The 21,973-nt window shown below is 44.4% G+C and overlaps 1 protein-coding gene across 2 annotated transcripts; it reads right to left on the bottom strand.

The window, feature by feature from the left end:
• Positions 1 to 269: 269 nt before the first annotated feature.
• Positions 270 to 21,352, bottom strand: top1a (DNA topoisomerase Ia). Of its 2 annotated transcripts, none has more exons than XM_062546034.1 (21): positions 21,211 to 21,352; positions 20,705 to 20,729; positions 16,510 to 16,606; positions 14,271 to 14,397; positions 12,427 to 12,470; positions 11,573 to 11,653; positions 11,023 to 11,107; positions 10,762 to 10,856; positions 10,264 to 10,379; positions 9,389 to 9,510; positions 9,136 to 9,258; positions 8,684 to 8,871; positions 7,984 to 8,128; positions 7,445 to 7,588; positions 5,746 to 5,931; positions 4,548 to 4,616; positions 4,277 to 4,391; positions 3,433 to 3,560; positions 3,166 to 3,260; positions 2,650 to 2,799; positions 270 to 1,973 (listed from the first exon to the last, which is right to left on the bottom strand). In XM_062546034.1, the coding sequence occupies exons 1-21, from the start codon at positions 21,241 to 21,243 to the stop codon at positions 1,871 to 1,873; spliced, it is 2,271 nt and encodes a 756-aa protein (XP_062402018.1). In that variant the 5' UTR covers positions 21,244 to 21,352; the 3' UTR covers positions 270 to 1,870. The 2 variants fall into 2 exon arrangements, with proteins under 2 accessions (XP_062402018.1, XP_062402019.1); XM_062546035.1 differs by having other exon boundaries at positions 12,427 to 12,467.
• Between the last annotated feature and the right edge of the window lie 621 nt (positions 21,353 to 21,973).

The following is a 21,973-nucleotide window of genomic DNA, read 5'->3' as shown; positions in this document are numbered from 1 at the left end:
TGCAGGGCCCTGTTCAGAGCAGCAGAGTTGCTGTTCCCCTCGCTGGGTTCCTGGAACACAGGAAGTCTTTCATCCAGCCACTGCCAAGCGGCTCACGAAGACACAAAATGTCTTCCCTTATGCATACCTTTTAATCTTCCCAGAATTGGAGATAGTAGGGACCCTCGAGAGGGACACACTACAAGTATTCAAACTTCTACATCAAATGGATACCAATACATAGGCACTGGTAGGTACACAAGGACAACAGGAAATGGGCCAGAGAGGAATGACTTGTAGGGTTTTTATTCTTAAATAACCTACAAATGAGGAAAATGAAACAAAAACAAATTAAAATGAAACATGATTGGAGATTATGAAAAAGATCTGATACACAGGCAAAAAACGAGGGAGAATAAGAAACTGCCTGTGTTAACACTCCTCTCAATCACTTCTGCGCGCTCGCTGCATCCAAAACAAAAACAATGGAATAAAACATCATGAAGAATTCACATTACAATTCATGTTAAAATATGTTATTTTCTCATTCTTTACACAATTAAAAATAAAACTGCCTACAACTGTAACACAGACTATTTTTTGGCAAAGTTGATATCCCTCACATACCATTTTGGAAGAGAAACCAAAATAAAAACAAAAATCTTCCATTGAACTACCCCCCAAACACAATAAAATAAGTGATTTCAAGTAACAGATAAGGGAGTTTTCTTAAATTCCTCTTGGAAACAGTCATCAAACAGGATTGAAGTTAAAACCCACTGAAGACTCAAGAGCAATGCAGAAATAACCATAGGTTTTTGTGGCAATGCATAGGGAAATATATTGGTTCACATTTACATTGAAAACAAGTCCCTGATAGAAACTGTAAATTGTTAACAAAACACAAAGAAAAAAAAAAAAAAATGATTTCACATTCTGCCTGCATATGTAAATATTGTCTTAAGTGTAGCATTTCCCCAGTTGCTCTAGCAAGCCTCCAAGTGTAGTATGGGTCTGACTGTCCAGTCCAGTTCATCTACCTCATGTTTCACTTCATTCCTCCATCAGAACACCAACGCACACATACAAACACACGCACACACACACGCGCGCGCACACACACACACACACACACGCACACCAGGTAGCCTATTTTTATACCCCATGCCACCATCGTCATCAAACATCATAAAAACTCATGTGGAGTACAGATTTCATTTCCTAAGAAAAGGCCATGGGTCCACTTAGGGACATTTTTTGATTCATCTTTTTTTTTTTTCTATTAAAATATAGAATTAATTAATTGTACAGGAGGGCTAAAAATACAGACAAAACATTTTTTTTTTCTTTCCCCAAAGACACACAAAGCAGTTGGATATTGACTACAGTAGCTAGAGGACCGTTGAGTGCTCACACACTCAGTCACAGGCCCGTGGCGGGGTTGAGGAGGAGTGAGAGCCAGACAGGATGTACACATGGACTCTAGACCTTACCACCTGGAAACAGGTGGAGTCAGAGACGCGATGAGTCCAGGCAGGATTTGCCCCACAGCAGACCCTACACATCCGAGCCCTCTATCCAGTCCACTAGTCGACAGACCAAGTACTCTGGCCCAACAGAGTCCCTGAGCCCCGGCAACCCCTGCTTCGTCCCTCCAGTGGCCTTCAATGTATTCACGTTTTTTTTTTCTTTTTTTCTTTCCCCCCCCATATTTTAACATCTCATTTCAACAAGTTATTATCTCATCACACTCAATACTCTTTTCTGCAACAGGTACGGGCACCTGTTGAAATCACTTCAGCTAGAAAGGCATTTTAAAAACAAAAAGGGGGAGGAAATGATACACATGAAACCATAAAAATAAAAAAATAAAAACCGCAAAGCAGGCTTTCTAAAACTCATAGTCCTCCTCAGCCATGTCGATAGCCCAGGCGAACTTTTCTCGTTGAGTTTTGTTGTAGATCTTTTCAACAGGAATGCCCCATTTCTTGCACCTGTAAATGAAAAGAGAAAAACAAAAACACATTATTTATCTATATTAGAACAAAAATTTAAGTGTAAAACACACATACACAGAAATGACCTCCAGAATGCAAGTGAAGGTTTCTCTTAAATGTGCATTTCAGTGAGAGAAAAATAAACAAGGTGAGTAAGGGCATATTTTTGGCAAGATGCCCTTCCTGATTATTAACCATTATTATTCATTATTCACCATATCTTGCCAGGCTTACGGATCAAAATTGTCTTTTTTAAAAAAAAAAAAAAAAAAAGGATTTGTTTGCTAATAAATGTATTAATTCACCATTTAGACATTGACCACCACGGTCAAAAAAAAAAATACATTTTAGAAATATTTCCTGGATATCGCCTTTCTATTCTTTTGCCAACTTTCAAATTCTAACACCCTCCAAACCTCCCAGCTTGGTCATGAGCTCTGAGCACACATGACCTCCACATGAGTGGTGAGAGGCAGCACTCGAGACCAAGTCTATGCATATACGGTAGACCGTTTCAAGAGTTATCATCAGCGGTGTCAGTTGCCCCTACAAGGTCTTCGTTTTAACATTCCATATGTTATCTTGGTAGTTTTGGGAACAAAATAGGACGTTCAAGCATCGTTTTTGCCGTTGTTTTTGTTGAAAGGTTCTGTTCATAAGGCCGTGGGCTTACCAGGCGATGGAGATACGCGGGTCCAGATAGTTGAGCTTGGAGGTGCCGAGGGCGATCTGCTTGTTCTCCTCACGGTCGGTGGCCTGCACCTCCAGCTTCATCAGCTGCTCCTCTATCCTCTGCACCGCCTTCTTCTTGGTCTCCACAGCCCTGGGGAGGGAGAGAACACATACACACACACACAGAGAGAGAGGGAAAGAGAGAAAGAGAGAGAGCCCACACACACACACACGGACAGAGAACACACTTTTGTAATTTTCTGTTTAATCTGCTTTAAATCTTTCATGTCTTCACAAAGGGGCCTCAGCCACCACCCGAGAGAATTGGCAAATTCCTTTCACATCCAAATCGGCCAGCTGTGTGGCTCCACTGAAAGGCGACACATTCAGGCCCCGTTGGGCTCTGTCGCCTCATTTGGCTTATCAAAATGCACATTGAGCGAAATCAAGATTTAAGCACAACCACAACCAAAATAAATAAATAAATAAAAATCTAGAAATCAAGGCTGTTACATACTTCTTGGCCTTCTCGTCCCTCCGTACTTTGGCGTCCGCCTTGGCACTCTTCAGGTCTCGTTTCGCGTCGGCAAGCTGGTCCTTCTTAGCATCGATCTGTTTACAGTGGACACACAAAGACAACAGAGAGAACAAAAACATGATTACGGCATGATTAAACCCCTCCTGACAAAAGCAGATCACGGCCTTCGCGGACGGCACGGCTGTCCCGAGGCACACAAGCGGCTCATTTCGAAAGAGTCACGCTCTGCTGGCTTCGGCTTCTCACCTTAGTCTGCAGGTTCTGCATGGACTTCTCAAAGGTTTTGGGAGGCGCCCTCTGGTGGTTGCACAGGATGGCTACAGCCCGGTTGGCGCGATTGTAGGAGAGGATCTTGGCAGTGTCGTTCTCGTCGGCTAAATAAAGAATGAGCGGATAGTAACAGTTACAAGCAGACACTGGCACCTCGTCCTACGGTGCGCCAAGCCATTACGGCGGCAAGAGCGTGCAGTTTCCTCTGGAAGCTTCCAATGTGGCAAAGTGCTTCCAAAAAGCCAGACGTGGAACCCCCCCCCGCCCACCCCCCAGCTCATTTTTGGCATGGAGGCATGAAGTGAGCTGTGAAGACAAAAGGGACAGACCAGGCCAAACATCTGGAGCTGGCAGAGGCAGCAGAGCTCAGAGCTGCACGCAGCCACAGAGTGAAGCGCTCCACACAACGGTGCCGAGAAAACGCCTTTCTTCACCAACTCATTCACACATCTGACAAGGGGTTTTTTCCTTTTATTTATTTTCTATTGTTTTCCTCACCAAAGGTCAGTTTAAAGACAGCCTTTTTGTTTAAAGAACCTTTGGTTGCCGTCTGGGGCAAGGCAAAGCTTGTGTCTTACGGTGTACAGAAATGTTCAAACTCCCCCCCGCCATCCCCCTTTATTTATACTGGCATATATCGACCGCTTGGCAGCCATTTTGAAGAACGAGCCAATTGGCACTTTGGGAAAGTACATTAAAACTCTCTCTAGGACAGAGAGTTTCTAGGAAAGAAAGTGGGGCCCCAGCGTGGCGTGTGCTGCTGCAGGGGAAAAGCATCACGCAGGGTCAAAGGTCACGGGAAGGATCAGGCTGCACTTACGAGTAGTCAGCTCCTTGAGCTGCTGCTGCAGGGTGATGGAGGCGTTGTAGGTACGGAACACTTTAGCCGTCAGGCCGTCCATCAGCTCCTGGAGGTGCTTGTTCAAAATGGAGGTCTAGAGAGAGAACCAGGGAATAACACATCACGAGGGAGGAGGAGAAACAAAGCACCAAGGTCACAATATTTTCTCTGGAAATGGTCTTGAAATCCACATCTGATTTTGTTTTTGTGGAAAGCTATTATTATATAAATATGTCCATCTGTTGCTTACGTTAAGGCGGTCAAACAGGTCATCTTCTGGCTGCTTGTTCTCCATAAACAGCTGAAGGTTCTTGAAAACCTGGCAAAGAAAAGAGACGTGTCAGAAACATGGGAACACAAAGCCAAACACATACAGCACACCCACTCATTTTTTTGTGCCTTCACACAGCCCAACATGCCAGTTATTGCTGTTGGAGGGGAGAGAAAAACCCATAGGGTGGGTGATGGCATGGTGGCATGTGGTAGCCAGAAAAAGGGTTCGATTCCTGGCGGCATCATTGTGCCCCTGATCTAGGCACTTCACCCCCAGTTGCTGCAGGGACACTAGCCCTTGAAATAATTGACATACGCAAGTCGCTTTGGATAAAAGCATGAGCCAAGTAAATAAATCACTAAAAAATATTGTTCGGCATGTCTGAAATCTGAATACCAGATGAGCGAGCAGCACTGATTAAATGTTGAACTTCATGCTTAATCCACTCAAGGACATCACTCTATAACAGACATGCCAAGGACAGCAGCAAGTGCATCCATTATAACTGGGGTTGGTTTTGAGCGACAGCCAAGGGGATCCTTTATTTACCAGCAATTCACCAATTATTGCAGTATCTCCGTCCTCAGCGATGCGGTCAAACTACCCTCAGACCTTGGCTACTCTCATCTAAGGTGCTCCTATGAGCATGAGGGAACGGCAAGCAGCTGGGATTGCTAAAAACAAGATGGCTGCATTTCTTCCACCTTCCCAGTTTACACCCATTTGGTGACTACATTTCACTGCGGCTCACATGTGATTGCTAAAAACAAGATGGCTGCAATTCTTCCACCTTCCCAGTTTACACCCATTTAGTGACTACATTTCACTGCGGCTCACATGTGATGTGTGTGACACTATTTTTTTGACTGTGGATTTTGAGAGAAACCTTTGAATGTGAACAGGAGTGAGAAGACCGTGATTGGATATCTGTCTCATGGTTTTTTTTCCTATCCACTTTTCCTTGACCTCTTGTTGACCGTTTATTATTACCTGCTGCATCTCTTAACTCTCATACCTTTCAGTATAACTCAGTGTACCCTATGGTAAGGGACCTTCGAAAAGAAGAATTGAAACACTTTTCGTAAGCACTGAGAACATTTGATTCTCATCTCGGTTCTCATCCCTGAATACGTTCAAGTCTGTTCACTCCATTCGAGGGGTGGGCAGCTCTTACCCGCTTCTCTACGGGAACCTTGTTGTAGTAGCGGATGGAATCTTTTCCCAGGAAGTCGAACTCCACCACGAACTCCTGGCCATCCTTCTCAGGGTAGAGGTTGATGTGTTCCACCCGGAGCGAGCAGCAGCCCACAGTGTCAGCAGTCTCTCCCTCCTCCTTCTCGTTACCAGCTCTCAGAGCCAACTAGGATGGACACACACACACACACACACACACACACACACACACACACACACACACACACACACACACACACACACACACACACACACACACACACACACACACACACACACACACACACACACACACACACACACACACACACACACACACACACACACACACACACACACACACACACACACACACACACACACACACACACACACACACACACACACACACACACACACACACACACACACACACACACACACACACACACACACACACACACACACACACACACACACACACACACACACACACACACACACACACACACACACACACACACACACACACACACACACACAAATAGGGACAAGGAGTCGGATAACAGGCCTCTGATGCATATCAATTAAACGAAACTCAATTGTAACTGTATAGGGCTATTCAGCAAGAGACCAGACAGACCGTCACAAAGCAACTACACACTGAAGCAAGGCCAGCGGCCCACAGACAGTGCGGCCCGGCGGGGCGGGGAGAAGGCTAGATGGCCAGACAGAACCGGCTCCTAACAAGAGACCACCTTGAAAAGGCCAAACTATATAAAGGGCAGCCGCTACACTTTTGGACTGTCTGGAAGAGGGATGCGGGGGAAAGGGGGGGGGGGGGGGGGCTGGGGGAAGAAAAGAAAAATGGTGAGGAGCAAAAAAACCTCAACAGATCATTTTAATTTGTGAGGTTGTGCGTCAGAAAAGTTCAGAGGCAAAAAAGGAAACTGAACCATTTGAGTTTAAGACTTTCAGATAGTGTCTGAAGACAGACAGTCACATAACATTTCTTTTGAGCGCACACACACACTAAGGCTACTGTGGTCTTTTGTAAATATTGGAGGCACAGACATTCACGCACCTCCAACTGCCCACGGACCAGAGGTATACTACTAGAGTCCGGCGTGGCTGAAAAAGTCCACGCTCTTTATGCGAGCTATTCAATAACGATCATTGTTCAATCGGACAACAGTAAAAAAACGAACACAAGATGCATATGCTCATCTCTGAGCGAATTTTTAAACTAAGGATCCTATGATTGTAGCTGATCAAAGTAGCATTCCCTCGGCAGTGCACCCTTGGCAACTCCGCTTCAAAGGCATCAGTGTTGAAACGTCTGCGCAGCAATCGGAGACCAGAATTCAAGAGGTTTTTTTTGTTTTGTTTTTTTTTCTCGTCTGGAGTGATGTGAAGGTAAATAAATTAATTAAATCATCTCTCCACTGTGCAAACACACTGAAGTCATAAAGGCAACGTGGGGGTGGGGAGTACAGCAGTGCAACAGGGCGAACAAGTTTGCCTCAACATGAACAACACTGCATCTGGCGGCTTTGTCGTCCTTCCAAATACCTCCCTCAGAGAAAACGGATCATTACCCCAAACACAAAGAAAACCATTGACATTTTTCAGGGCTCGGGCTGCTTTGCATGCCTGAGACAAGTGGCGTCAAGGAAGGGACGCGGAGGATCACGGGATACCTTGTCGATGAAGTAGAGTGCTACGGCTCGCTGCCGGATCCTCATCTCTTTGGACTTCCAGTCCTCCCGGTACTGGCCCCGGAGCCGGTCCACGCACTTCTTCAACCGCCGGGCCGTCTCGTACTTCTGCCAATCCTTCTCGCCCTGAACAGACCAATCACAAACAAACACCAATCAGTGCACTCCCACTCAGGCTAGAGCGCATGTTTGGTAGTTAGCTGAGCTAAAGGGAATGCATTAGAGACCATTCAAAGAGAAGGGAGGGGGTGGGGGGACAACATAGCTCAAGAAAGTCATAAAGCAAAGCGGCAAGAGGAAGGAACAAAACAAAATCTCTACAGAGCAAACAAAGCCGTAAGAACAAACGCAGAAATACAAACAAATGCAAAAGTGAGCAATGGGTAAGGAAACTGAGTTCTAAAAAGCGAACAAACAACTCCTAATGGTCACCGATAGATCTCCCTTAATGTCTCAAGGATAAAGTCACACAATCACACAAGTAGAAACTCCTACTGATGGATAATAGCGGTGTCTGGTACCTTGATTCTCGAGCTGGGATTGAGCATGATGTACTTGATGGACCCCTGGATGTTCTCAGTCCACGACACCAGCCAGGTCACTTTGTTGTCGTGGCGAAGCTCCTTCCACTTGGTGCCAGGGGGAGGCTTGGGGTGCTTGGAGTCTCTGAGGATGGAAGAGGCGAAAATAAAAAAAGGTCAAAGGTCGCTTTTCACCTGATTGCACTGCGCTGCTGTTGAGCATAGGGTCTCAATGTCGATCTAGTAGGAAGACCACAAGAACACGCTTTCACAGGAAATCTTAAATGAGAATTCCAGCCTTTTTTCCACAAATCTCTTTCGAGGTCATATCACAGAGTACCGTCGGTATGAAGGAAAAAAAAAAAAGAAAAAGTGTGCTCCCACAAAAAAACACAAATCAACTTGGCTCATTCTACACACAACCAGAGAAACTTCCAGATGTTGACAGAGGACATCCAACAATTATGCTAGGGTTGCGACTGAGGCTGCCATACCCCAAAACTCTGATTCAAATTATTCTTTTATGGAGTGTCATGACTCAGCAGAATTTTATTGAAATTCACATCACCAACAAAGACCTTGAGCGAGCGCACAATGTGCATCCCCCAGTGACACAACTTGTGCTACCCTTCACCCCTCCCCATCCCCAAAAGGATGTTTTACCACCTCTAGCATAAGACCCACAAGACCCTTGACGTACTTGCTGCAGTTGATGATTATATCTTCGGGCCGGATACGACGCTTCAGCATGCCCATCTTGGGGTGGTCGCCTCGACCACGGAAGAGGCCCGGTGGCTCGATGCGGAAGTTGGCGATGCGCTCCCGGTGGTTGTCCATGATGCAGAAGCCGTACTCCTGCAGGAGGCGCTCGTTCTCCTCTTTGATTTTCTACAGAGAAGGGGGACCTAAACATAAGGACTAAAGACCGCTCCCCCCCCCACCACCCCCATTTAGCCAACACATTTAGAGGCCTGTGTATGGTACTGGTTCAGCAAGCACACAATGGAAAAATACAGGAGGAGAGAATGTCAAAAGGACTGAACCACCACAATACACACATTTGTCCTTTTAGCTTTTCCCTTTATCTAACCCAAAAAATGGAAATAATCTAATTTAGGCCAGGAAAGAGCAGATGAAAAACACAAGACTGACCTGTTTCTCCTCTTTAGACATTTGCTTTCTGGCTTCCGACTGAGCCTTGAAGTACACATGCAATTCTGTGAAGTTGCACTTGTTCAGATCTGAGATCTTGGCCTTCTCCTCTGACGTCATTTCCTGTGAGAGGTGAATCCAAGACCAACAATATAGCAAGGCACTATGATTACATAGGCAGAGCTTTTTTTTGACAATTGCTTTGGGATTTTTGTTTTGTTTGTTTTGGGATTGACTGGTATTTTTGAGGCACCTTTCTCCAGTCTTTTAAAAAGTTTTTCCGGAAGATGTCCTTGGTGGTGTAATCGTGTTCCAGCATTTTTGCAAAGAAGGTGGCCACTTCCTCGGCGCCAGGACTGAGCCTCATCACTTTGCCTATGGAAGAGAAAAAAAAAGGGAGGGGGGGGGCACGAATAAAAAACAAGTCATCCATAGCCAAGCCTCTATTGATGTCTCTATGGCACACCTGAACACCGGGGTTTAGCTGGAAAGCACAGGTGCAGAATGGTTCAATCTTTCCAATAACATCAGGGAGGAAAGCTTCAATGGACAGACACATGAATCCCTTGCTTGAAGGATTTGACTAAACTAGCTGACAAGCCTAGGGGGGGAAAGCCCTACACTGAATAGGACTTCCAATGGATCATTCTAGAGGAATAGGGGGTTCACTGTAAATTCATTCTTTAATACTTCACTTTCCCTGGACTGAATGTAGGTACACTAAGGATGTCCACATGCAGAGGAAAAACAGTTATCCAAGATTTAATTAGTTTTAAGCACATAAAGCTTAGGCATGTAAATATGAGCGCGGAAAGGGACTAACATAAAGGCCATTATGGACATTATGTCCAACTCCGCAAAAAACTTTAACAGTGAATAATTAAAGACTTCAGGTCATTTAAAAATCAAAAAGGCTCCCCCCACAGCCATGCACGATTTAAAATGCAACAAAACCTTCCTTCCCTCCCCTTCAACTTTCCTAATCCACAGTATTGAATTCTGCCCCGTATCAGAACAAACTGGACCCCTCGAAGAACGTTGAGGCGCTGCACAGTGGGTGAGTTCCACCTGCTCCGAGCGGCCCAGAGCCTCAGAAGTGCGCGCTGCCGCCGTACAGCTGCCACTTACCATCATAATAGAACTTGACGTTGCTGGGGAGAGGATCGTAAGGAGGCGCAAACACCGGCCCTTTGTGTTCCAGAAACTTCCACTTGGAGCCATCTGTGGACCTCTCCTCCTCCCACCTAAAGATTCAAATCAAAAGAATGAATTAAACACCACGGTGAAGGGAGGAGAGGGAGGGAGGGAAGGAAGGGTGGGGGGTTAAAATAAAATGAAATAAAATAAAATAAAAGACAGGGGAAACAGAAGGAAAAATGAGGGCCAGACTTGGTATGCGAGTGAATGAGCCAGACATTGCGACCCAGAACTGAAAACATCATCCATATTTTAGGATTTGCCAGAGGGCTGTAGTCATTACACAACCCCGTCCCCATTTGCCGGGAGTGCGGAGAGGATAGGAGCAGCATACACTCCCCTCTTTTGCGAGGCGACACAAGGCGTCTTCAGAGGGACGAGAAGAGAGGAGAAACACTAAAGGAAAGAAGGGGGAAAAAAAAAACGTACCACTTCCACTTCTCCTCCGGTTCTTTCTTCCCTTTCTTCTTCCCATCGGCAACGACTCCCTTCTTGTCTTTGGTCTTCTTTTTGGGCTTGATGTCCTACGAAGAGGGAGGAGCGTACACACACACACACACACACACACACACACACACACACAAAGAACTAAGTTGCCTGGCTCTGCACCCCCAGAATGAATTGCTAGCAAGTGAAGTGCCAAAGACACAAAAACCCATGGGAGACAGATGGACAAACGGCGCCACTTGCCTCGTCGTCCCCCTGTTTCCTCTTCTTTGCCTTTTTGTCCTCGCGATCATTCTCTACTTTGATTTTTTTGGGCTTGTATTCAGATCTGGGATGAGGAATACAGAGAGGGGGAAAGAGCAGAAAAGGGTTCCATCAATGCCCCCCCTCATGCTAGGCAAAAAATAAATCAATACTGTCCAAGTCTACATAGCCACTCACGCCTTAAACATTGGCATCTTTTCATTGAAACATTTAGCTTTGTCTAAACACCTTACAGTCGTCTAAAGGCCTTGATTAATAGGTATTAAATGCCTTGCCAAAATAAACAGACTGTATGCACATAGATGGCAGTAGTATTTACAGCTTACACATGGCAAAGCCTCAACTTCAAAGAAGTTCCTGTGCAGTCAATCTTGCATCTTCACTTTGCATAATGTGGCCAAGTATTGAAATGAGCACATCACTGATGCGCCCACACTCCTATTTGCATAGAATAGATCAATCTACCAAGCAGAAGGGAAGTGAAAGGTCACATGAATGAACTAGTGGGAGTGTGTGTCCATGTACTCACACGTCGTCGTCACGTTCACGCTTCAGGGACTTGGGAGAGTGGTAGAAGTCCTCGTCTGGTTCGGATTTTATGCGCGGAGGACTAGGAGTGGGGAGGGGAAAAAAAAAAAAAAAAGAGTTAAATGTCAGTCAACCAGAGGTTATAACTCAAGTGGTCACTCAAGGGGGTCAGGATTTGACTGATTAGCTTTGCCGATTAGCAAGGCACTTCCTCGTCGCCATTTTCCAGAAAACATCATGTCCGGTGCCATTTCTCCTCATGCTGATTGGTGGCTGTGCCACTCAGCTCATGCACGAGCTTAGTGTGGGCACGAGCTCTCCTCCTGTACCTTACGTCAATCAGTAACCATGGCACTTAATTGGCCAAGTAAAACGGCACCGGAAACAGGCCCCTTGAAACGCCATGCTGAAGCCTGAAAAAATCTTTCAATTTTGGCAATTTCCACTAGCCTAGCATTCCCATTGAAATGAATGGGGACGGGATTTGTTCACTTTCTCCAGATCTTATAATACCTCCATGGGTCACTCAAGACACATCAAGAGTGACACTTGCACTCTGATGGACATTGGCCTTTATTAAAAACTGTTCCTTTCCGCTTGTTGGGTCTCTAGCACTCAAGCTCTCCACACTATGATGTCCAAGGTCTAGCAGGACTACTTCAAATGTAGCTTCTTGCCCAACATCTTCTAAAATCAATTACAAAGGTCTAGTTTAAGGGTCTTCAGGGACCTACCCCTGCCCATCTTTGTGACTTCCCCGTTATCCATCTAGATATCTTATAATTTCCCATTTCATATAAATTATACAAGACACGTCAGATTTCATTTATGAAAAGGTGCACACTATACACTTACCTGGCAAAGCCATTTTCCTTCTTGATTTTGCCTTCCAAGGACTTCTACGAAAAACAAAGCAGAGGTTTAATGAAAACAAAGGCAAACAATCTGCCATCCAGAGTATAGTGTTGCCATAGTGACCTGTTCACACTAGAGACCCCTTCATACTAGAGACCTCATATTAAAGTTGGGCCCACATAAAGGAGTGCAATTACATCTGCCAATTTCTTTAAATTGAGTAGCAGACATAATTACTGAAAGGGCTACTCACAATAGCTAATAATCTAGGAGTCTGGGGTAGCCAGCAGGACCAACCTATTGAAAACACAGCATGTGTTTCATGCAGAAACACACATAACTTACAGGTTGACCTGGTTGGCATTCGACACTTGCTATGAATGACTTATAAAAAGGTCCACCCCTAGCTGACTAGCTTTCCTAAACTAAACACTTTCCCTGACCAGCTATGGTAACCACATATGGAAACCACACAGTCGCTGGTCTGAGAGAGTGCTTTTAAATAAACCTCACAGTACATTTGTAATTTGGACCACAGCCAACTCACGTGACAGCAGACCTCAGGTCCGCCCTCAGTCTGATTACACAATCACATGTTGCTGAGGGCACCCCAAAACAAGAAGTTGGATCAATTGTCCTTCCCTTCACACTTCCGCTTTTCATTTACACAATCACATATGCACGCGTACGTCCGAGGTCGCTGCGGATTCATCTGCCCTACTAAGCAACATGGCCATCCCACTATCTAAAAGCAATGCAATCTAGACCACTTCATGCTGGTGATTGGTCACACTTACATTCCATCAATTGGCATACTTCTGTCAGTACACATTAACGCAGTGCACAGTGTGCTTACCTGCATCGTGTATGATTTTCAACAGGATGGCATAGTCTCAAATCGAACACTAAGTCTGTGCACTTCACGAAAATGACCATCGCAACATTCATCGCACAATAAAACATGACTGGGGTCCTCCACTTGGCAGCGACACAGTTGTACTTTGTCAAAACAAACAGTTTATGTTTACAAAGATGTTGTGCATCTGTAAAGTGTGTTTTCCAATATCCTGCTCCAGCTTCCTCCCTCCACTTCCGCTATGTAGCTATCGCGTTGAGGTGGAGAGTGTTGTTCCACACACAATTATTTTGATCGTTATGGGTGCACCATCTGGGTACTTGCTGTGTCACAATTATCAGTGAGAAGGCACTCATGCACTCATATTGAGTATTGTAAGTACAGAAGTATGCAATTTCAAACTGTTTTGGTTCCTCTGATCATTAAAGCACTGGACTCTGTTCCAATTCGGCCTGTTCATAGTCATTTCATATTGGAAGTTGCACACATTTAAACAACCCTGTAGTTGTAATCATTTGAAATAATGGTGACAACCCTCAAGTCAGTCTGGCATTATTTTAATTTTTTTATGATTATTCCCCCAGTATGACTAGATAATGTAATAAATAAATAGTTCACTACCATGAAGCACTTTTGACACAGTCTACACAAATTTTCTGTTTTGCATGTGATCATGCAGGAGAGAGGATTCAGAGAGGGGACATAGTTTAAAATCTATTCAGGAAATAAAAACAATTAAATGAAATAGTTTAAGATGGAGAGGGTTGACCTACTTACTTTTAGTCAAGGAAATAGAATCAATTCTGACTTATTTACTTGCTGACTGTAACAGAAGGGCTCCTTTTAAAACCACGAAGCTCAGAAAGATCCGGAAGGTCAGAGATTCAAAATAAAAAGACGAAAAATAAACAAACGCACGCGGGCACACAGACACACACGCACACACACACACACACACACACACACAAATGAAACTGTGAGGGCTCACCTTCTCCTCCTTCCTCTTTTCTTTGTCCTTGTATTTGTCTTTGTCTCGCGGCTTGTCGGAGGAGCCATCTTTGTGCTTCAGCTTGTCTTTGTCTCTGTGTTTCTTGTCTGAGAAGTCCTTATGCTCGCTGCACAGTCCCCGAGGAGTTACGAGGGGAAGGGGAGAGGGGGAGAAAAAAAAAACAGAAAAACTGAATTACAGCAGGATTGACAAGAGAGGGATGGTTGTTCTACCCGGCAACAACATGGAAACATCAAAACACTCGAGACACCATGCTTGAGGAACTAAAACACTGCCATAAAATCAACACATGCATGCATACACGCACACACATCCATCTTATCAAGGGAGGGGGGCTTAGCCACCGAGATGTAAGAGCTTGCACATCTGTGCAGTGGTTGAGTGCAAATGGCCTGGTTGTATGCAAAAACCACAGCCACAGATGCACCCCAATCTCATCAGGGAAGAGTTCACAAGAGGGAAAACAGGAAAGCGGTTACAAAAGGGAAGGTGTGTGAAGTGTATAGGCTGAAAGCAGAGCAGAGGCAGACACACACACACAGAGAATGCAAGAGAGAGAGACAAAGGTCTTTGGTGGGGGAAAGGTGAAAGACGGCAAGCCAAGACATAGACGAGGAGCGGGACGTGTAAAGAGTGCATAAGAGCTGGGGTCAGGCGGGCGGAGGAGGAGGCTGTGTGAGCCGGAGGCCTCTGTGGTTGACGTCACACTATACTGCTGACTCACCAGACTGCCGCATATGGGCCAATCCAAAAACCATAAACTTGGGCTTTCATGACATTTAAATATTTCAACTACAGCCTGCCAAGCCCTGATGTACAGATTAGAGAGGGAAAGGGGGGAGGGGGGAGGGCTTGAATCAACATAACAGGCCCTGTTTAATTCAACAGGGTCGATTACAGTCTTCTTATACCAATCTCTTACACCAACCACAAAGGGTTGGCTGATGCATTATGCAAAAGCACAAAGCCAAAAATCACAGATACATAACAGATAGATAATATTACTAGCTAAGCTAGCATGGGGTCAGTTAAACTATTATACAATCTTTCTGGCACGGCACTGGGCAGCTATGTCTCCTTTAAGCACCAACCTGAGCAAATGTTGTTTATCCACCAAGGAAGGCCATTTTGAACAGAGGCTGACTGAACTGCGTTTATCTATGTATGCATCTATGTGGTTATGGTTATTGATACACAGCACAAGACTCAGCCAGAGACCAATTCACCGATGTAACAGTCTAGTAGGAACAGTGAAAACCCCTTAAACCTCTTGAAGACTCAGGGATCAGTGTGAAAGCAGTGGCAATGGTACACATTTTCAGTTACATCATTATGGTATGAGCACAGGATGGCTTTTAAAAACCAGGTGCACACACCCACAAAGCAGAGCTCAGCAGATCCACCCGTGCCATGTGCAAACCTTCATTAGGAGCTGCTGACTGGCCCGTTTGCGGTCTGATTAAGAACACTAAATGGCTAGTTAGGAGTTCGGTAATGCGATCCCAACAGGGGGTCCAGTTGAAAGACGATGAGCAGAGAGAAACACTCACTGCTCACCCTCTGCCGAGAAATGTGTGAGCGCACATGATGCGCTTTGGCCTCCTGCAGTGGTGCACTGCGTACGCGCGCACACACACACACGCACGCACACACACACACACACCTTCATTTCCCATGGCTTGCTCATTAGGTGAGGAGACAGGACATAGCTGTGGCTGTGGAGTTTCAGCCTCATTCTGATAAGAACTGGGCAGCGTTTCACCATCCTCACCTTCCTGGACCGCCACTTAAACTATGCCTTCCCGCATACAGCAATAAAAGTCAACATGGAGCTGGAGTCATTTCAAGTGTGGTCAAGCCAAATTGGGACACCTTTACCTTTACCGTACCAGCGAATGGAAGACAACCCGATCTAAAGGCTGCTTCTGTGTCTAAGCCTGTTCACGCCGCCCAACCTTTTTGTCTCACAAATTCCCACCTGGAGGGACCCCCCCACACACACACACAAAAAAAAAAAAAAAAAAAAAAAGAGAAAAGAATGAGAGGCTTGCTGTAAGTGCGATAAGGTTCAGACTGACAGAACAGGGAAACGAGAATATGTCAGAGAGAAAGAAAGAGATAGAAGAGAGGGGGAGAAGAAAAGAAAGCATACAGAAAGAAAGCAGGGGGAGGGAGAGGAAGAGAAAGCCACTAACAGGAAAAGGGCAGGCAGCCATACCTGTTGCTGTGCTTTGATTTCTCGCGCTCCTTGTCCTTCTTATGGTCCTTGTGTTTATGTTCTTTGTCCTTATACTTATCTTTGTGTTTGTGAGAATCTGTCAAAGAGAGATATGATAACACATCACATTACACGGAGCAAGTCCCAACTCCACCCCAAACACCAATCAGTCTGTCAACACCCACAATTCAACACACACCAGGAAAAGCTAGGTTTGAAGCACAAGCAACAAGCTGCGCACCCAATCTCCTGAAAAAAAAAAAAAACCTCTTCACACTGCAGCCAAGTTAAGACTACACCGTTGACACTGCTGCCATGACCTGATCCTCTTCTCCATGATGACCCTAGCTCTACTGAGGACGACCACTGACGTCTTTTAAACCAATTGCATTCGCTTATCTGAAGCTGGTGCACATATTTCTGCTGAATGCAACCATCCTTTACCCGCAGCCAGAGAGGCTTCTCATTCTTTAAGCGTTGAATGTGGATTGAACACTGCATTGAATTGTCACACAAAACCCCTGTACTTCCACTGAAAAATGTATGGTGGAAAAAATTTGAAACTCAATGAGGACTGGCTTTAACCAGGACCAGAGAAGACGAGCTGAGTGGTGAGCTAATGACTTCCCTGTATAGCTCGGCAACCATGTGCGCCTGCTATTGTTTTCGTCAGACTGGCCTACTTTCAACTAACCATCCTCTAGCGCCCTCCTGCAAGACTAGGCTGTGGTGAAGGTCCTAACCCCAGAGTTCGCATGTAGATAGATAGGCCCACGGGTGAACCCACTATAGCACACAGAAGGAGGGGGGTTGCTGAAGATGCCGAGGCAACAAAAAAAGACAAACCAAATAAAAAACATTCATTTCCAGGGAAATGCAGTTTAGGGAACAGGACGGGACACTCCCTACCACCCCTAGCCTGCCCTCTGGCTGCAGGAAGTCACAGAGTGCTGTACATCTCTCACACCTGGGTGCCAAAGTCGCTCTACAGCAAGACTAGAGCAAGACACACAGTCCATGTTTACCAGGACACCTTTATACTGTATGTTGTTGGGTCTTAAATTTGACCTGGCTGGTTTTTCCTTATAGGAAATAATTAAAAATTAAAAAAAAAGCCATAAGCCATTTGCTGTTTCATTTCAGATACTGGCAATGACTCACTCGATTTTATCTGCAATATTCCTGTAAATGCCTAGTCCAGGCGTACTGAAAAACTACTCCAATTAACATTGTTTTGATCATCAAAAGTTTACACAAGTCATCATCCAAAAATAGACCATCGGTTGCTGGTTAACATTATTCCATTACACCATAGAAGCTGATCATGTTAATGTACCCTGATATTAAACAAATAATACCCTGTACACATCGAGCTGGAGATTTAGGTAGAAGTTGCTAGAGGCTATTGTGGTATAGCACATATAATTATTTGTGTGGGTGGCACTAGTATGAGGGGGTGCTAGATATCGGTTAAAATGGGCTATTTTATTACCTCGCTTGATTGTAGGGTCGTAAATCAGCTTGTAAAATATGATTTTAAAAAAAGAGACATATCTTTTATGAACATCAGAGAACAACGTTAAATACAGCGTTCACCCATTCTGTCATCTTTAAAGTAGCAGCACATTACTTTGGGTGCAAGCTCGCCACATCAAAAGTTATCGCTACATGCCATTTCGTTTTTATGGTCTTACACAAAACTACTAAAACTAACACCATTTTGGTCCTCAACAAAAGCTTATATTCTTTATCACCCCAAAAAATTAATTCAACCTTGTGTATAATTTAAATTCAACCTTGCGTTTCTCCTGAGGAGTCCTGTGCTTTAAGACGGACGTTTGAACAGTACACTAGATTGGGTTACGGAGAGGCCAGGGTGCCGCTGAAACTGAATAGGCCTGCAGGGGCTGTTCACAGGGTGAAGGGGCAGACATGAGGGAGGAAGAAAAAGGGCAGAGGAGTGCCCCACTGATCCCTGGGAGAGAAAAAAAAACAAAACAAAAAACTTTGCCAGGAGCAAACAGAAGCAGGAGCAGTTAAACTGTGGCTTCTCAGAACTGACGATCTGGTCACAAGACAAACGATGAAGCTAATAATATCTCATCAGATTATGTGGAAGGTAACTGTTGCTCTGAATACGTTTCAAATGTTCCATGGGCATAAACTCGGCTGATTAAACTAGAACCACAGACTGATAAGATCTGTAAAAACTGAACATGCCTATCCTGTCAATCACCTACAATTGCAAACAAGCTGCTTATTTGCCATTTCAATTTCTGCTTACAAACTGCAAGGTGACCAGCCTCTCTGAATTCTCCTGAGCAAGATAAAAAATTGTCCCTCTTCAAGTTGACTGGGGAGAGAACATTAGGATGGGTAACTTGCGTTTGTGGACAGCACCCTCTAGTGGCTGTATGCACAAAACGCTTGCAGAGTCACCCCTGACAAGGAGCATTTAGGAGACTCTGTAGCACTGCACAGCAAAAAAGCATCAGGTGCCTCTGAACCACTTCTCCGCTTCTACAGCCATTAGAAAGAAAAGCCCAAGCCTAGACAGGAGGCGGCACGTGTGTGGAACGTACGGGCAAGACTGCCTTGGCTGACATGTACGACAAACCTGCTGGATAGGCCAGCCATTTAGCACCGCATGGCCTGCACATAGCATCACACAAGCTGGGTGGCTCCCATGGAGTGCTTGGAGAGGCGAGAGGTTTATTTGTGCCAAGTCATAGTGAGGGAAGTGGGCAGCACAGGAAGTGCCATTCTTGCCCATTAGGAGAGTAGTTTAAAAAAAATAAAACAACAAGACATTCGCTAAGAGTATCTTCATCCTGATTATGAGAGCCTAGATCAAAACATTTGACAGCAAAGAGCCTAACACATTGGCCCAAGAGTAAAATCAGATCCTTTTAACATTTAACTAACTAAAATGAGGATTAACAAGCATCACAGAGTGAGACCATTTGCTGAGAAATCTTCAGAAAATTGTGGCATTGAAATGCAAGAGAAAGAGGCTTTTAACATCACATCTGCTGTAAGGACTACCACACTACAGCTGACATGGAAAGCCTGCAGGTCTCAACCATACAAATCAGACTGACTTTCATGACTGAAGTTCATGACTTTTCTCAGTCTCCATCGCACTGCTTGCGCTTGTGTGACTCAACTAACAACTTGATGTTGAAGAGCGCACAATGTTTTTGAACTGCAAGAGCTGCAATATTGAAGGGATATATTTACTGTAGATAAGAAAAAGAGCAACAACTGTGTACCCAAGTGTCGAGCCCCCTAAAACAGAAAAAAACAACCAAAAGAAACGGATTTCTTTGGAATTCTTAGAGTGGTATGTCAATTCACTGAAAAGCAGTGAGGCTAAATCATTGTGCTGACCTTTAATAGAGCCTGACAACATGTGGGGTAGGCCACCGAGATGTAATTTGTTTTTTAAAAATCATAGTATTCCCTCCTCAAAAGAATGAGCAAAGCATTTTAACTATGCCATTTACAATACATCTTCTTGAGAAATCAAATACGAATCCTCACTTATCACTGGTATATCCATTGACAGTACAGATCAATGGTTCCTAATGGCAGTGTGCATCCACATACGAATATCTATCAGCTTTAGAAAGTCTCCCAAAACTAGGCTACTCTCATTTTGATCAAAAAGTGATCTAAAGAATAACAGAACAGTGATGTGATGTCTTAGTCCCAGGGCCGAGGATATAGCATTTGAGATGGTGCCACACGCTACTCCATGCTTCGCCTCCATATCACGTCGATCTGCACTTAATGTGCTCTACGTTCAGACCGCTAGGCAGGGAAAAAGAAAATGGCGCAGAGACTAAGTCCTCAACCCCCAAACCTCTACTTTCAATAGCAGAATAAGACCACTGTTAGCGATCATTGGTCTAATCTAAAGCACTTTTCGTAAAAATAATCTCTGGTTCTTTATGATTTTGAATAAACTTTAGAGTGAAATGAGGTTTAAATGAGCTTTTAAAGGCTTCAATTTGAACAATAGGCGCTTGTCAGTGAGCGAGAGGGGACTTAGTCTCTGAGACGCCATTTCTGTCCTTAAAACTCAAGCTAGATGGCTAGGTTAGCTGACTGTTAGCTAAAGAACGGATACTCAAAATGTCATCTTATAAACAGTTATTAGTGAAGACATGATTGTCGTTAGATTAATACTTACCATTATACCTAGATCCAGAGTCGATCTGAAACATAGAGACATTTGGTGGTTTTAGTTGGGTCATATCAGTGGGTTGCTAACTTTGAACTTGCTACCAAGCTAGCACACCAGCTAATGTTGGATAGCTAGCCATCCACCTTACAGGGGCGCAAATGGCTGATAAAATGGCTTTCAAAATGGCTAAAGCTACTTAGCTACAACTCCTCAAAAAGTTGTCTGTACAACACTTCTAACACAAGATATTTCTCACTGTATACACATGAAGTCCAATGACCAATGATTACTTTAAAGTCGATTTACTACTAACGGTTAGTTGTCAAGTAAATTAATAAAAAGAAAGCCAAGCTAAATAGATATGTAGCTAACTGACTTCTTGGACAAACGCTAGCTCGCTCGCTTTGCCAGGTTGCAAGCTATAGCTTGCGGAGGCAATTAAAACACAGAGCTAGCCACAATTACTACATTCACAATAGCACAATGACATGACAACTTATGATAAATGTTACCTGGGAATCGTTGTGGGCAATGTCCCCACTCATTTCCAACGAGCTTACTTTTAAAAAACAAAGTTAAAATTGTGTTAGAGTAAAACGCCGGCGAAGAGTTGTAGGCAGAATGAAGAAAGATGCAGTTGTGTAACAAACCAAGTCCGAAAAATTAAACAGTGCGCATGCTCGGTGGCTTTTAAAAAGGGTGAAAAAACGAACGGGACGCGAAACTCCACCCATCGCAGCATGCCCACACTTGATTGTCCTGCCCACGTTTTGAGCATAGTACTTCACTAGCCATGTGGCAACAATGGATGACGGCGTCTGAGAGTATCTCGGTTTTAAATTAGTAGACCGACTCTTGTCTCTATCGTCCTATTGTTTGGGAAGAGTTACAATTGGTCAGACCATGTTATAGAAATGAGGCCATGTGTTCTTTTCTGTCATGGTTTATTAACTTTGGAGAGTCCATGTTGCATAGGCCACATTTTCATCCGAATAAAGATGATTCTCTCTTTTATTTTTACATGTAGCCTAGGCCTATCGTAGGCCTAGTCTTTGTGTCAATATTGTTCAGATGTTTTGTGAAGCGATTAACTTATTATGGGTGTAGGCTATGCGCTGGAATGATAGTGCGCTTTGAAGGATCCAGAAATGAACGCACATGAATGGCTAAAACTGTCCTTTTTCATTAGGCCTACAACTAAACACGACAAAATATTCATGTCTAAAAACGCCCACAAATATATAGCCTATGAAACTTATGTTGATAGTCTAAGCT

Source organism: Sardina pilchardus, chromosome 9, assembly GCF_963854185.1.
Source record: "Sardina pilchardus chromosome 9, fSarPil1.1, whole genome shotgun sequence".
Lineage (NCBI taxonomy): Eukaryota > Metazoa > Chordata > Actinopteri > Clupeiformes > Clupeidae > Sardina > Sardina pilchardus.
Note: the sequence above shows the minus strand (reverse complement) of the source record. Positions and strands in the feature narration are given on the sequence as shown.